This window comes from Megalops cyprinoides, chromosome 15 (assembly GCF_013368585.1).
Source record: "Megalops cyprinoides isolate fMegCyp1 chromosome 15, fMegCyp1.pri, whole genome shotgun sequence".
In the NCBI taxonomy this organism is placed as follows: Eukaryota; Metazoa; Chordata; class Actinopteri; order Elopiformes; family Megalopidae; genus Megalops; species Megalops cyprinoides.
In genome coordinates this window covers 11854679-11870331 of record NC_050597.1, presented here as the reverse complement: position 1 = coordinate 11870331, position 15653 = coordinate 11854679, and the positions used below count along the sequence as shown (strand labels likewise).

At 42.5% G+C, this 15653-nt stretch overlaps 1 protein-coding gene across 2 annotated transcripts in view; it reads right to left on the bottom strand.

Annotated features, from left to right (window-relative positions):
• Positions 1 to 13974, bottom strand: part of jag1b (jagged canonical Notch ligand 1b) — a 30615-nt gene extending 16641 nt beyond the window's left edge. For both annotated transcript variants that reach the window (XM_036546664.1, XM_036546665.1), the window contains exons 1-5: positions 13633 to 13974; positions 12893 to 13198; positions 3555 to 3612; positions 987 to 1238; positions 402 to 462 (exon numbers count right to left, since the gene is read on the bottom strand). In XM_036546664.1, coding sequence (XP_036402557.1) covers positions 402 to 462; positions 987 to 1238; positions 3555 to 3612; positions 12893 to 13198; positions 13633 to 13704 — 749 coding nt within the window. In that variant the 5' untranslated portion in view covers positions 13705 to 13974. The remainder of the gene's footprint in view (positions 1 to 401; positions 463 to 986; positions 1239 to 3554; positions 3613 to 12892; positions 13199 to 13632) is intronic.
• Between the last annotated feature and the right edge of the window lie 1679 nt (positions 13975 to 15653).

Here is a 15653-nt window from a genome sequence, read left to right as displayed (position 1 = left end):
TAATCCCGCTCCTGACCAAGTCCAGGTTCTGCCCACTCTTTGAGGGGGGCATCCAGGATACCCATCTCAAAGCCACGAAGCTGGCATGGAAAAGTGGCGTACCCACACTCTGGATCACTCACTGCCAGCCAGAACTGCCCCAACGGGCCTATCTCTGTTATTGAGAAATCGGGGCAAAAGACATGGGAGATCCCACCAGGCCAGTGCTGGTTCAGCCTTGGGTTTGGGCTGTGACTCAGCCTTCAATTCTTGGCACTGGAACACCCAATAAAACCCACACCCAATGACATTTCGATGGTACACAGTATGTTAACAGCTACTTTAATTATAATGTGCATTTCATCTTTTCTCAGCTGTTGATGGGAAAATGAACAATTGTTGTAAAACAGTATGTCACTCACTTGCACTCTCCTGGCAGTTTACAGAATCCATGTTCAGTGCTGCAGCCCTGCCGGCAGATAGCTGGAGCAGAGACAGAGAGAAAGAGAGGGAGAGAGACAGACAGAAAGACACAAGAGTCAGCATGTTGGTAGCCCCCACCACCACCACCATAACCTTACTCGTGGGAATGAACTAATCTCCTACTAGTGCAGTAATCCTAAAAAATCCGCGATTCATCCGAGCCCTTCCATCGTTCTGCCAGAAACAAGCTAGGGTAGATGGTGCCTTATGATTGCAAAGCCTTCAGTTCAGTTTCTAACAATAGACCCCCACACTGTCAACAGGCAACACAAAGTAAATTTGTTGGTACAAGACCTGCGTGCTTTAAAGGGAAGTCATCAGATTAACCCAGGTAAAACCTTCACATCGCTCCCTTTTCTGCTTGGTCTGGCTGAATGAAAACTGCCCACTTCCTTTTCCATTTTCCACAAGTCCAAACATATCCACATATCCAAACCTCCTTGCTGGCTGCCCCCCTTAAACTCACACAGGCTGGGCAAATGTGTGCTCTCTCTCCCCGTGAAGATGACAGGAGCTCTGAGTACCTGTGGTGCAGTCGGGTCCAGACCACCCCTCCAGGCAGGTCTTATTGCCGTTGTGGTCGCAGGTGTAGTGCCCAAAGAACTCATCGCGTGGGCGGCAGAACTTGTTGCACCCGACGCCGTAGTAATGCTCGTCGCAGGTGACCCGGATCTGGTATCCGAACTGGGCCACGGGCCCGTTGTGCTTCAGGGTCTGCCACTGGCGGCTGGGGTTTATCATGCCGGAGTGGACCGCCTTCTCGATGATCTCGCTACCTGCGGTTAAAGATTTTGACGGGAGACGATATGGTCTGAGTACATCGGTATAAGAGACACATGGTGCGGTTTTCCGGACCACGGCAACCATAAAAGCATCTTGGGAAAAAGAAAAATGCTGTCACAAGTCTCCAAAAACTAGATTACAATGTGGACCCTCAGGAGCAATCTCTCTCTCTCATTTCCATCTAAGGTTTAATTCATGTGTGTTGTTTACAGATTTTTAATATTACTGTCTTCAAAGGACCCTGCTGCCCATTTCCTAAATGCAAGGCAGATCTGCAGGTGCCTTAAATTACAGAGCCGCAACACCAGGCCCATCCTGAAACGGTAAACCCCTCACGCACACACCATGTGCCCACTGCGGCAGCACCAGCCTCCTCTTCACCCTATCAAACAACCAAAAAGGCCCAGGGGCTTGTTCCGGTCCCTGGTGCAGACACAGGATGGCTGCGGCTGGGCTCCGACTAGCTTTTCCACATGAGCAAATACTGAAATCCCCAGCACATCAAGCATCACCACCACTGGTGATCTCAGGGCAAACTCTCACTCTTAACTACCCCCCCCCACCTTTTAATGACAGCCTTTGAAGCAGAAAGACTGAAATACAGCAGGCAATTACATTTCATGTTAGTCTAGAATCCTGAGCTCTTCTGCGGTATTTCGCTGCTGGGCTGCGGCGTGTGTCTGGAGTGAGGTGACGCTCTCTTACTACCTGCTGCCGAAGCCACTTTGCTGTCGGGCCGAGACGCGACATAAAACAGAGAAAGCATTTCAGACCTTTCCACCCAAATGACAAACCCGGGAGAAAAGAGTGACATTGCATTGAAGGTACCTGAGAAAAGCGCTGGCCTTTGATCTGAAATATAGCACAGAGGTACTCTGCAGACAAGTTGTGTAATACCTAAGGTACAACGTGGCAGAATATCCAACTCCAACAGAGTTTCGCAACTATATTTATTATTCTGTCAACTCTGAATACATCACCTACTAATTACATGCCCACTGAATAGAAGAGAAATTAATAAACCGAGCTAATGAACAGAATATTGTGAGTCACCACTTGAGGTTTTGTTATAAAAGCTTATTTGACTAAAATGACATCATTTTCTACTTGAAGGCTTTACTGTGGAGAGCTCAGGAATGCCAGGGAGAATGTGTTGCTAAAAAAGGGGTCATACTGATGTAGCAGAGTCAATATTTGACAGATACACAACAAGCTTATCTTTATTGATGTTTTAGGATGTGACTAAAAAAAGTAGGGAACTTCAGCCTTATAATAATCTATACCATACTTCACACTCGTTGTCTCTGTCAGAAGCTAAAGTACAGCTTTATGATACATGCATATTACTGCTGTGTGCCAGTGCCCAGAGCCAGCAGTCTTTGAGAAACAGACGTACAGATTTCCCCGTGCTCTGCTGCTCTTCGCACTGACAGTCTAATGGCTCTCCGGGAGATGACAAATATGGGGGAAAATAACGGGGTCCAGCTGAGCTCAGAATAGGCCAGGATAAACAAACACAGTGCGACACCAGCCTTCACCTATTTCTGAATCAGGTGGGAGACTTTATTTTCCAGGCCGGTGCACCCCATCTGCCCTAACGTGTGGATGTGAGCCCTGCGTTTGGGCCCGGCAGTGCAGTGTGTGAGAGCCTGAGGCCTGCACTGAGTCGGCAGGCAGGTCATAGCTCACAGCTGTACACCCCCCCCCCCCCCCAACACCCACCACACTGCCTAGCCCCCCCCCCCCGCCCGACCGCTTCACGGCTCAGACAGTGCTATTGCATGACCCCGGCTAGCACCTGCCATTAGTCATCAAGCATACACAAACATTTTCATAAGCACGTAAGCCCCTCTCTCTCCTCTCTCCCGACCATGTCGCTCTCTCTCTCTCTCTCTCTCTCTTCCCCTTCCCCTGTCAGGGCCACCTGTCATCACGACCTCTTTAACACCGGCAACGTGGGCACATTTTCCAGGGGGAAGTCAGGAAAAATAAACTTCCATTTCTGTCCTTAACCGGCGCTGCTCCCAAGGTTAACGATGTGCTTTCCCAGAGTGGGTCCCCGACCCCTCCGGGGACGCAGAAAAATGCATCCAAGTCTGGAAAGAATAACTCTGATAATTGTGACGGGAGAAAGACGCGGCTTCCTGCCTCCTCCTCCTCCCCACACCCATTGTGCAGTAATATATATATATTTTTCTCTTTCTTTTTATGAGGACCGATACTTCCTGCCTCAAGCCCCTTGCATTTGTTAGATCCTCATTACACGAAATGGAGCTACACCAAACAAAGAGAGGAGAAATGATACTCACTACCACCGGCGGTGTCGTTATTGAAGTCCAAGGCTTCCACTATCAAGGTGTAGGACCGCTGGAGAGTGAAAGAAAAAGGTGCAGGTCAGTATGATGAAAGAAAGACCACTCCATCTCACAACCCCCCTCCTTTTATCAGTACTTTTCAAGGCTGCTTTTTTTCTCTCTTAAATTGAGGGTACAGTCCATTTCCAAATCTGCTTAAAGAAGGAGCTTTGTTGTGACAGAATCTTGACACTGGGAAAACACCTAAAAAGAAGTTCTACAGCTGATGGCTCAATAAAAATATTTACTTTTCTATTTCTCCTCTGATCGGATTAAGTGTGGCAAAACAAGATAATCCTAGGGGAAGTCCCCATGCCCAACAGATTAGGTAGTATAGAGAAAAGTGTTGCATGTATAAACAGCAGGTAAATATTTGTTTTTCTATTGCTTTCATTGTGTTGAGGCTGGAGAATCATGGTGAAACTCTATGTACCTCAAAATAATTTAATCTACTTAAAGTACAACACAACACAACAGGCTCCAAATGTTCGGCAAACAACACCTCATCATTTATGTCTTTACCAAATCTAATTGTCAATTAAAAACTGTCGATCTTGGTCTTATTTAAAGGAAATGGTCTCACTCACCAACATTGAAAAAAGTAACATGTCCTGAGGAAGATGGTAGACAGCTAAGAGTTAATTCTTTATTCATTGTGTGCACCTTTGAACTACATCCCACTTCCTAAAGTACCCCCGAGAGGTGGTACGCTCAGGTACCTAATTCATTAATACCAAAATCATCACCATATTAAAAGCTTTAAATATAGAGACCAATGTTGGTCTCCAACAGTGACTCCTGCTATTATTTAAAACTTCTCACATTCCTTTGTTTCCTCCTTTCTGTTTACCTCCCTGCATTCAAGAGATAAAAAAAAAATAACTCTAACGTTAATCAGGCCCATTTGTCTCTGTTCTATTTTTTTTTCCCATAGAAGTGAATGTGGAGCAGGATTCTGAGGAAGCCGCCCGTAACAGAACAGAACATGGCACCTCAGAGGGCCAAAACTCTGGAGATCATTTCTTTATTTCAGCAGTTCTTTGAAATGCTTTGTCTATCTTAAGGCCATCATGGCTCTCACCACTATCAGGTAACGGACAGAAGAGAGCCACGCTGCACTCTGCCAGCGTGTGTGTGTGTGTGTGTGTGTGTGTGTGTGTGTGTGTGAGCGAGTATGTGTGTGTGTGTGTGTGTGTGTATGCGAGTGTGCATGTGTGTGTGGCTAGGTCCACTCGCACCACCTACTTGTCACATTCACACACTCGCTCCTCTTGTTGCACATTTCAATGGAATTCTCAGAGTAATGAAGGCGGCTGCCATCACTGTTCCCTGCTAGCCACTGAGGCTTGGAGCGCTGCCAGGCTGTCTCCTTGGTCCAAGACCTTGACATTCTGCTCTTTCAATCTAAATGAGCCAGACATACCTGTAAGGATTTCTATCCCCATGCTAATCCTGGGTGCTCCTGATCTACCCCCACTTACCAGAATTCATTGCTGGCAATTCAAGACCTTATCTTAACTTTTCACCTTAATGATCTGGTATTGTAAAAGCCCAATGTTACAATACAGCAGAGCGCTGCCATGTCACCTGTACGGTTTTTTCCTCTGAAAAATGTCAGGTGCCCCTCCCTTTCAGTAAGGCCTCTGTCAAGCCCAAGGACACTGCAGAAATGTTTACCCAAAAAGGTAAATAGCTGCCAGCTGCGAGCACAACATCTGTCCCCTGTTAAATTGTGCTCCTCCGAAAGGCCATGTTACTGTGGCCCACGATCAAGTTCTGGAAAGGTGCCAAACTACACGTTTCGTACCCCTCTTGAATGAGGCTATGGTTTCACTTACTGATAACTGTGGGAAAACACTTCAGACGAAAGTGAATGTGGACAAGTCCAGACAGGCACCCTTTGCCTCTGCAGAAAGGGAACCGGGAAGATACCTGCAAGTCAACAGCACAGGCACGCGGCTCAAACAGCACTCTTTACGTCGAAAATCGTTATGGAATCATATTTTATAACCACTCCCAGGCGCTCATCTCGTCAATTCAAACTAACAGGGGGCTGTTCAAAAAACAGTAAAAATGGTAGCCTTCAGATACTTACAGTCTGAAATGCACCCATTAAAAGGGAATCTTGTCAGTAGCTGTGGAAAGTAAACAGGAGCTCCAGGTTTTTCCAATTAATCTCACTCCATAATTCACAATCTGGTTATCAGTTCCGAATACCTTTAGCCCTCTGGTTCAATTTTCCCATGCTTGCCACTGACCCCCTCTCCTCTTTGAACATTTATCCCCTCCCACCCCCTCTCTAGCCCAGCACTGCAACACGGCTCGTCATCGCTCGAGGTCTAGACAGCCTCGTCCAGTACACAGACATGATCTGATAAAGACCAGCGAGGCCTGCAACACAGGCCATCATTCAGTTTGAGCTGCCAGTTGAACAGTCAGGAATTCACTCTGCTGTTTTTCACTCAAGCTGGCTGGCAAACAGAAAAAACAGCCTGCATCGATCACTATAAAAGCTCTCTGTCAGTTCCTGTCTGAAAATAGCCCTAAGCCCAAAAGTACGCTCTCATTCCAAGCTCGTTCTCTGACAATGGCCATTGCACTCATCCTGGTCAGCGAACTACACAGACCAGACAAATGTAAGTACATCGCATAAGTCTTAATGAAAAATGAGTGAAAAGTGAGATGTCATGACAGAGTAGGTACCTGCCTATTGCTAAGCAGTGTACACAGTACACCTGAAAGGTCCTTGTTAAATCTTTCAGCCAATCCACAAGATCATGACTGCAGACCTGCCAGAGAGCTATCCTCCGTCTGTGTACGGCTACTCCCAGTCTGAGCGAATACCTCCCCTGCAAAAAGGAGGAACATTTTAACAATCACCTCGGAAGCAGCAGACTCCAGGGGATGGAAGTAGTACCTTGTTTGCCATAAGATTTCAATCAAAACAGGATAAGGAGATAAGAATGACTTTCACTACATTTCTGGCCAAGTCTGGGCTCTTCATGAGGGATGAGCAGAGCCTTCCTGATACGAGGCTGTTAGCACTCATTTATCTCCCTGAACCAAGGCAAGGGAGTATGCTTTCTAATCTTTTATCACAACACAACTGACTAGAATTGATTAACTTGTATTAACTAAAATATATCACTACTTGCAATCTATTAAACGAACTTGTACCTGTTTTATCTTTGACAAGACAAGGAATGGGAGAACCAATCAGCAACAAAAAGTAATCTCATACGATCCATCAAAGTGTATAACACGTAAGGCACAGAACAGAAGCTCTCTTATTTGTGAAAGACTTGAATGCCATCTGCAGACACTGCAAGCCTTATCATTAATGTTTTTTTTTACAATTCTATCTACAGTGCTTTGTATCTAGCACAGTGCCTTTGAATAAGCTCACAAACCCAACTCACAAGGGATAAAAAATAAAAACAACGTTTTACAAGCACATGTAACTGCCGAGTAAAAAAAAGATAAATTAAGCAAGCGCTCAAATCTTTCATCATATCATCATATCCCACTGCTGCCCAAGCTTGCATGGGCCTGAGCTCACTAGCTGCCTTGCTGCCATTAAATAAAATGCGACAGAGGGTGACATAAAAGATGGTAATCCCAACATACAGGCTAAATATCACTCTCATTACATGGGGCCAACATCGGCCTGTGGGAAATGTGAGTATTCTGTGATATACAATATGCTGAAGTTGCCATTATATGAAGTAAGGCCTGGGTTTGTCTGGGAGCCCATCTCTGCTGAGTCTACCGCTGCTTCCTGTTGCTTGTCCTGTATTAGCATTATTTCTGGTTGGGGCCCCATTATGTGCGGTAATCCTCATTGTAGTCAGTTTGGGCATGCCATTGTTCCTGCTTAATTTTAGCTGTGACTGATTCTGTCTGGGTGGCCAGACCGTAACGTTTCCTAAACTCAGAATGTACTGACCACGAGTGTGTTAGTGGGTGAAAAGAAGCTGAGTCCATTACTGGCTGCACCCACTAGAGAGAGCAATTTAATATTTCGTGCCATAAAAAAGTTTTTTTTGGACACAATACTACCCTTGTCACTGAACTTACTTTTGAAGAGACTGCATGCTGTATGAGATCTACCTGCTCCAAGTGTCCATTGGTAGTTTTATTAAATACACCAGTTTCTATGGGTTAAAAGATGGAATACCTGGTGTCCAGGCAAGCGTGAATTTCACAAAGGCCAGGTCTGAATAAGAGGCCTCTCTGCTGGCTATTTCAGGCAGAGTTCAGAGGAGTCCGAAGCATTATGCGCCAATACAAACCACTCCCACCGACCGATCTGCTGTCTGTCCACAACCTCTAATGAACTTATGGAGTGCAATGAGTGGCATGTATTACTCCCCAGTGACCTCATCTGGAAAGTACAGCAGCTGAAATATAGAAGGTGCAAGACCACATATAACTACTCTAATTCATTGAAATGTTTAAGATGATAGACTATATCTGGGCCTATATAGAAATGTCAAGGGAACAAACAAATTTGTTATCATATTCTGCAAGGAGTATCCTCTCTGAGTTCTATTGTTTCAACATCTGATAAACCACAAATTATAGTACACTCTTCAACATAGCATCGCTGTGCCAGAACTGTAAACACCTCGTGAAAAATAATAGATCACCAACATAGCTTTACAGCTCCCTTCCTTATAGTGCACTAGTTTGGCAGGTTCAGTAAGCATATCACTGATTCCCATAATATTTGTGCTCCTCCCAAAAATAATTACTGATCACAAATACAATGCTCACCTTGACGTGATGAACAGGTGTGTGTAACTCAAGTTCAGCCTGAAGGGCAATCCAATATGGCTACCAACTTCCAGAGGACTGTTAAACGAGCATACATTACTAACAGGATTTGCCTGGTTCACTCAAACTCGTTTACTTTAACAACAGAGAGACAAAAGCCTCTGACTAGCAGTTCGGTCCACGCATGAGGGAACTTCACGCTTCCATAAGGGAGCCTTTTGTGCAACACAGCCCCAGCCACCCCAGCCAGTAGCTCATGACATGAACCCTCATTACACAAACCTCAAAGCTGCCAAAATAGTTGACAGAACACCAGAAGCAAAAAAAAACATGCACCTCTGAGACTAATCAATGATTTCCCAATATGATCTGCCCTTGCCGGTGTGTACACAATTTCCATTCATTCAATCAAAATTGCACAGTTGTCAAATACACAGCCTGCTATATATCTGTGCACATTTTGGTGCACTGCCTCCATATATGACAGATGCACTGCAGATGCAACTGATAAATTGCAAACATATTGTAAACTGAGGTCATACCTGCATAAACACAACTGCATCTCTCTGGAGCGTGAACTGGCAGTTCATTTGGCAGCTTTTTTAAGAGGATCAGTGGAGAAACAAGTGTTTTGAGCTAGCCCTACTCCACATAGCTACAGAAGACCACTGGTAAGGAGGCTGTAAAAGTTACATTACAAAGCTACATTACAAGCACAAGACATATTACCCCAGAGTCCACCAGCTCAAAATGGGCCACAGATCCCTCTTACAGAAGAGCATCATTGCCAGTCTGTCCCATTGTTCAAATTTATTTGGTTTCAATAATTAATTCTGAAGCTGAACTTTATACTTTCCTGACAATCACACACGTAAAAAACATTTCACAAGTAAGCAGTACCAGTCAAAAAGTGAAATCTAGCACAAATTTGTATTTACAAAATGAAGCTGCGGGGCTGCAACCACATTTTACATGCACAAATGGCAAATACATGATTTTTGTCATGTACGACTATATTTTTTTCTCAGGTTTTTTTTTTTTAAATCATACAGTTTTACATGCCACTTTATTATAGTTGGTATGTATGGGATATTCAAGTGTTTGGTTTTTAAAATATCTGAAAAAGTACAAGAAAATTCCATTCCATCTGACCCTATATATCATATATTTCCTAGTATTTATATAATATATATGTATATCTTTCAGAAACATATGCTGCAGCATGTCATTCTGGACAAAGTCTGAATCTAGACCATATTTGGTTCTGAAGTTGAGGGGATTAATAATTACAATGACCTTCTCCTTTAACACCTAGGAAAGGTTGAGAAAGAAACCTTTCTGTCATCAGGTAGCAATTATATAGGTGTGGGAGGGAAAGTAACATAAAAACCCATGGTGCAGACAAGAAATATAGTAGGAGAAACAGCCCACAATTTTAATGATGCACTATGGAGAAATTTATGACCAAAATTAATATTAGTTACACACCTTCCTTCAACTGCTTCAGTCTGCCAAAATTATAAACAAGAAACATGAATTCTACTTCTTTGGCTAATTGCTTCATAAAGAAACTTCCTGACACAACATTAATTGAACATTTTACTCTAAAACTGGGGCATCGTGGAACATGAGATATGGCAAACCACAAATGACAACACAAAAAAGGCTGGCCACATTCACTCAAAACAAATGCAAGAAGTATTCACAGCTGACACCCTTTCTCCAGTTAGCTCATACTCGTGTCTGTCCACAGCCATCATTACTGATGTCCTCAAAACAGACAAGGAAGCGTTTTCCAGGTTTGAGACAAAAATAACACCTCATGAAACTGGAGACAAGCACATCAGTGAACTGTTTGTGGTTCACCTATCAAGCATGTGGAAAGACTGAGTGGGCTGCACAAGGCCAACATTTTTATCTCCCATTTCACTCCCACTTTTTATCCATACTGCTGCCTGATACCAATTTGTTGGCTTGTTTTATAAGAAGCCTCCCTTTTCAGACCCCTGCCCCCCAAAACACCCACCACACATACTCTCTCCATTCTCTCATTTACAATCTCTTTCATTCTTTGAAAAAAATTTAATAAAGCAACTCTAAAAGAAGAAAAAAATTTTCCATTTGAAACAGGCCCAGACATTGCAGGTGCAGTCCTCTTCATGCACCCAGTTCCATCCCTGCTTGAGCTTGTTGCCTAGCAACTTATTCAAACTTATTCAATCACTTTCTCCCATTTAGGGTGGACTACCTCCACACACATCACTCACTACAGAAAAATAACATCGAAAACCCACAAGGGAAAAAAAGCAAAACTTATACAAGAATGCAACATGTAAACAAACATACTATGAAATTATGTTGCTTCTTTTCCATTTCAAAACACTGTCCCACACTTTTTCAGTCTGGCTGGATTAAACTACGAGCCCACTGCCCAAATTGCTAGGTACAAATCTAATGGAAAAGGAAGTATGCAAGATGACAATGTCTAATTATCTCAGTCTTTTCAACAGAAGAATATTGTAGGAGGTCTAGAAAAAAAATGGCATTACACATTTTAAGAATTAGTTACTGGGGAAACAGGTCACATTCTTGTAACAATGTGATTTGATCTGCAGAAATGTTTCTTTTCATTTGCTAATCTGTTTCAGCTGTGAAGATAAATTAGTTCGACGAGGGCATGGCTGCTAATTCAAATACATCATCCAGGAAAATCAATGACAACATACCTTCTGATCAATTTTCATGTATTTTCATGTTGTTTTTAAGGGCGAGACACATGTAGAGGCAATTTATTCTCTGATCGGAGGTCGGGTGTAGGGTATGGGGTGTGGGGGAAGGGGGTGCACATACAGTAGGTCTGACAATTGCGAACGAGAGTGGTAAAATCTGTCTGACACAGTAAGGAAGTTGTGACGTACGGCAAATTCTACGGTCTATTTTAAGTCATGCCTGTGGTGGTGACAAAAAGTATCGTCTCCCTGTCCGGTTAAGGTGAAGAGAAGGGCAGCGCCTGGAGAAGCGGCATGTTCAGGGCACTGTTACAGCACATGCATTCTCCTGAATCATATCAAACGCTCCGACTTCTAGGAGGAGCCGCGCTGCCTCTCAGCATTGTGTGTTAAACATGTCAAGCGGATAACGCGGGTGTTACATTGACTGTTATTGAAGAGCCTGTATAACACCGTTCGCATTGTCAAGCGGTTAAATTACTAGCTGCGCAAATAAGGCAAACACAAACATCGTCGAACCCGACTTCCTTGGCAGAAACATTGTAGCTTTGTGGGGCCCAACAACAGAAACGTCACAGAGCATTAACTTCAGGGGTTGTAGTTACTTCCAGCTTAGAAAAATGGGGAAGATTTGTGTGCGCATTAAAATCCAAAAAATCCGGCTTGTTAAAGCTTATTTGTAACGGTTTAAAACTATAGCTAGCGGAACCCCTCAGCAGCACTTAAGCTGTGACACGACGCTTTTGCTTTAACCTTTTTCATGTATTTATTATGCTAACCAGCTGGTTAGTAATTTGTCTTCCGATCATGTCAGCATCATTTTGGAACAGAAACCTTGATCTAGTTAGGAACATAGCAGTGACAATCCCTACCAAAAAAAGTTAATTTTTAAGTTGCTAAATAATTTACTGCTAACTGTACATGTTTTTTTTTTTTTTTTTTTTTTCAAAAATAAGTTAAAATAACCCACAACATGGGTCACGTACGATTCATTCTTAGTTCATATTATAATTGATAACACAACATTCAAAACTACTTTCGGGCGTGGTGATTTGAATTACTGAGGTATAACTAGTAGATGAGCTACATGTAGCTAAACCGTTGTTCTCTCCCTCTTTCAGTGCCATCAACTACATGCTTCGACTTCACTCTCACTACGTGGTCCACGGCGAGTCTGCCACCGAGCGACACATTTACATGGTCTATAGCAAATCACGTAAAGGCTTGTAATTTAACGTGTCATCTGTAAAAAAAAACTCTCTAATTACTGAAAATGTTGTACTTGGCAAGAGAATAACTTAACTACGTAATAAAGTACATGCAACTAACTGGTTATGCTTACTAAGACTGGTACCCAGTAGCTAACATAAACTACCAGCAAATACGGCGAGCCACTTTGGCGCAGCAACACGATGACATAAACGCGCACTAGCTGGCAAGACCGCGAACTTATCCGTCTATCAGGTTTTTGCTCAGTACATCCCTTCGCCCTTCCTACTAAGGACTGATTGCACGCAACAATTTGAGTGCAACAGGGTTTACTGATTTGCTAAGTAAATCTAATCACAAGTCATCGCATAAGTTGTTTAAACTGGAAATGTATAGATGGATAAAAGAAGACTCTTCAACAGATAGCACGTGAGTTAGAGTTTTTTTTTTTTAACCTAAAATGAGACTTCTCTGACGTTACCTTACTAAAGTCTGAATTGAAAATATACCAGGTGATGTGGTCATCCCATTATTTAAAACGCTAAAACCGGGGGAAATGCGGGCACATCGTCCACTCACCGGCCAAGCGAAGCTGAAAGGCAAGACAATCCTGGCTTTTTCACTCCTCATTGTGTTCTTCAAAGAAAATGTATTCCCTCCGATGATAGGCGTAGATCCTGTCCCGAAACTGCAAGGCCCCGCAGCAGACACCCTGGACTGGTATTCCTTTAAGCAGACTTTGAAATACGTATCGCACTCATCCCTTATGCATTTTCGATCTCCTGGATTCCGAGAGCCGTCACAACACAAGCCGTTCTGCAATTCGCCGTTGACATTCTGCATCGATAAGATCTGCAACTCGAAGTGTCCAGATGTTTCAGACACCTGTTGAAAAGGAGAACAGATTTCAGTACATTTTTTAGACATTGCCATATCGAGAGAGTAACTATCACTCAAACTCGCTGGTTAGCTGTGTGAAATAAGTTTAACGAGGAAGAGAACAGTTTTAGCTGACTAAAATTAGCTGTAAAATTCACAACCCTGATAGTTTGCTGGAAGTCCTTCTAAAACTTAGAGGGAAACTGAATACATAAGCGAACATTGGGCTTGCGTGTCCGTTGATAAAAAAGGAAGAAAAACAGTGAAAATGTTTCAATAAAATCAGATGACAGCACACAAAATCAAGAGCAACATGCATTGGAGTTACTCATCCACTTTAACAGGATGAAGCGTTTCCCAGGATAAAAATATCGCAAAATCTATTTTAAACATACAATGCATACAACTTGTCGTCAAGTACAAACAGAGTATCCACGTACCTTTCCTCGTAAGCACAGTAATAAAGCATGTAAGGAAAACGCAGCAAAAATGGAACTCCGTCTCAAAATCATGCCTCCTTTCTGATATTGCCACTCGCTTTGAAACTAAAAGTCTGGCCGACACACGGCTCTAATATACTCCGATTTAAACATGCACGGGTGGAGAACAACACTTTTTCAACAGAGCACAGATTTCAGATGCAAAACAGCCTGGCTCCTCTTAGGTTTGTATTCTTCAGCAGCTTTTGCGATTATTGTTCTTATTCTTTTTTCTGATCAGCTGCACAACAACAATACACACGAGCTAAGACAGCACCGTCTGTGAGTGACTGGATTCATACATACAACAAGTTCTAGGAGTGGGGGTGGCAAAGCATGCTTCTCTTTAATATTCAAGAGATGGGGAGGTCGGCCGACACAGACTCCACCCTATCTTTGAATCCTCCTGCCTTGCGTATTCGATGGACTCTGTGGAAATAAGCCGCAAAATAAGGCAACTGTGAATACGATGAAGATTTTGTGGGATGATGCCCCACATTTTCACCTCATCTCATGTCTTGGCTAATGACAATACGTGCATTTGTCTTATTGTATACGTTCGATAGGCACGAGGCTTCTGTCAAGTAAGCAGCTTGAAATATGTGAACCTGTAAAAGTCTGTACAAAATGAATACAAACAGGGGTTCCGTTTAGATATCGACGATGACCACACTGCTCTTAAATACACATTTCAATATACTGATCTGTAATCAGAAAGAAGCGGTTAAGATGGGTCGCAGCTGGCTCCTCTCAAAAAAGCTAGTTCAGAGAACCTTGTCAAGTCCCAGTTAGATTAGAAAGATTGTACCCTACCATTGTTAGTTTAGTTTGTCCATTTTAATATTATTTTCGTTCATAATTGAGTTACCAAATAAATAAATATTAACTAGTCAAATTCTGTATGCACAGTGGTATACATATAATAAATGATTTTTGCAGTTTACCTGGTGCTGTTTTAAATTTGTAGAATTTCTTTCTTTCTTTCTTTTCTTCTTCTTCTTCTTTGTCTTCTTCTAGTGACAGCTAGTTATATTGTGTTCCTATAGGAGTCCCATTGAGTGCAATGAAATTATCTGTTTGCCCATAAACCAGTTGAAAGGTACCTGGGCATACCTGCAGTCTGTCAAACCCAGCAGGAACTGTGACTATGCACAGTGCATTTGACTATGAGATTAAATGTATCTTGCACATGAATAATTTAGAAAACAACTTCATACATTCAAAGCCTAAATGAAGAGTTAGGCTGTAGATCGTGCTAAAATGATAACAACAAACAACTTGACAAACTGATATTTTGAAAATCTTGAAATAATTCTGGATGGTATATCAACCAGATTGAATTGATTTAGTTTTGCAGGCTTACAGTGTAACTTGTCCAAATAATATGACATGATATGTATATGTATCATGATTTATTATCTTCTTATACAGTTATGCATTTGAGTGGAACACAAATTAAGCATGCCATTGGTAACCTACAACAACCTATTTGGGAGTTTAAATTGTTTTATGACAGATGCCAGTAGTTTCACTTTTTTTTTTTCTAATACTCCTCCTCCGGGACTCTGACAATAACACTTCAAGGCATCAGCATAACAATACACACACTATTTAATTCAGATTAAACTATAACAATTGAACAATGGAAGAGAAAAAAGACATTATTATCTTTTTTCAATAATGGCCTAGCCCAAACACAGGTAAGTATACCATAACCACAGAGCTTTGATTACAGCTGAAAGGGGGGAGGGGCACCATTCTTATCAGAGCATGTAGGAAATTAAAGCATTGCACAATATAATGACTTCCCAGGAGATAGACATAACCTTGATTGCAGCTGTAAAGGTATTTAACATTTCAGGACCATGTTATAGGAGAAAGAAGTCTTGTGGGTAGCCACAGATGGAACTTATTTGTCATGGTGTTTTGAAGTAATACTGACATACAAACTCCCAAGGGCATCATTATCCTTACAATTTATA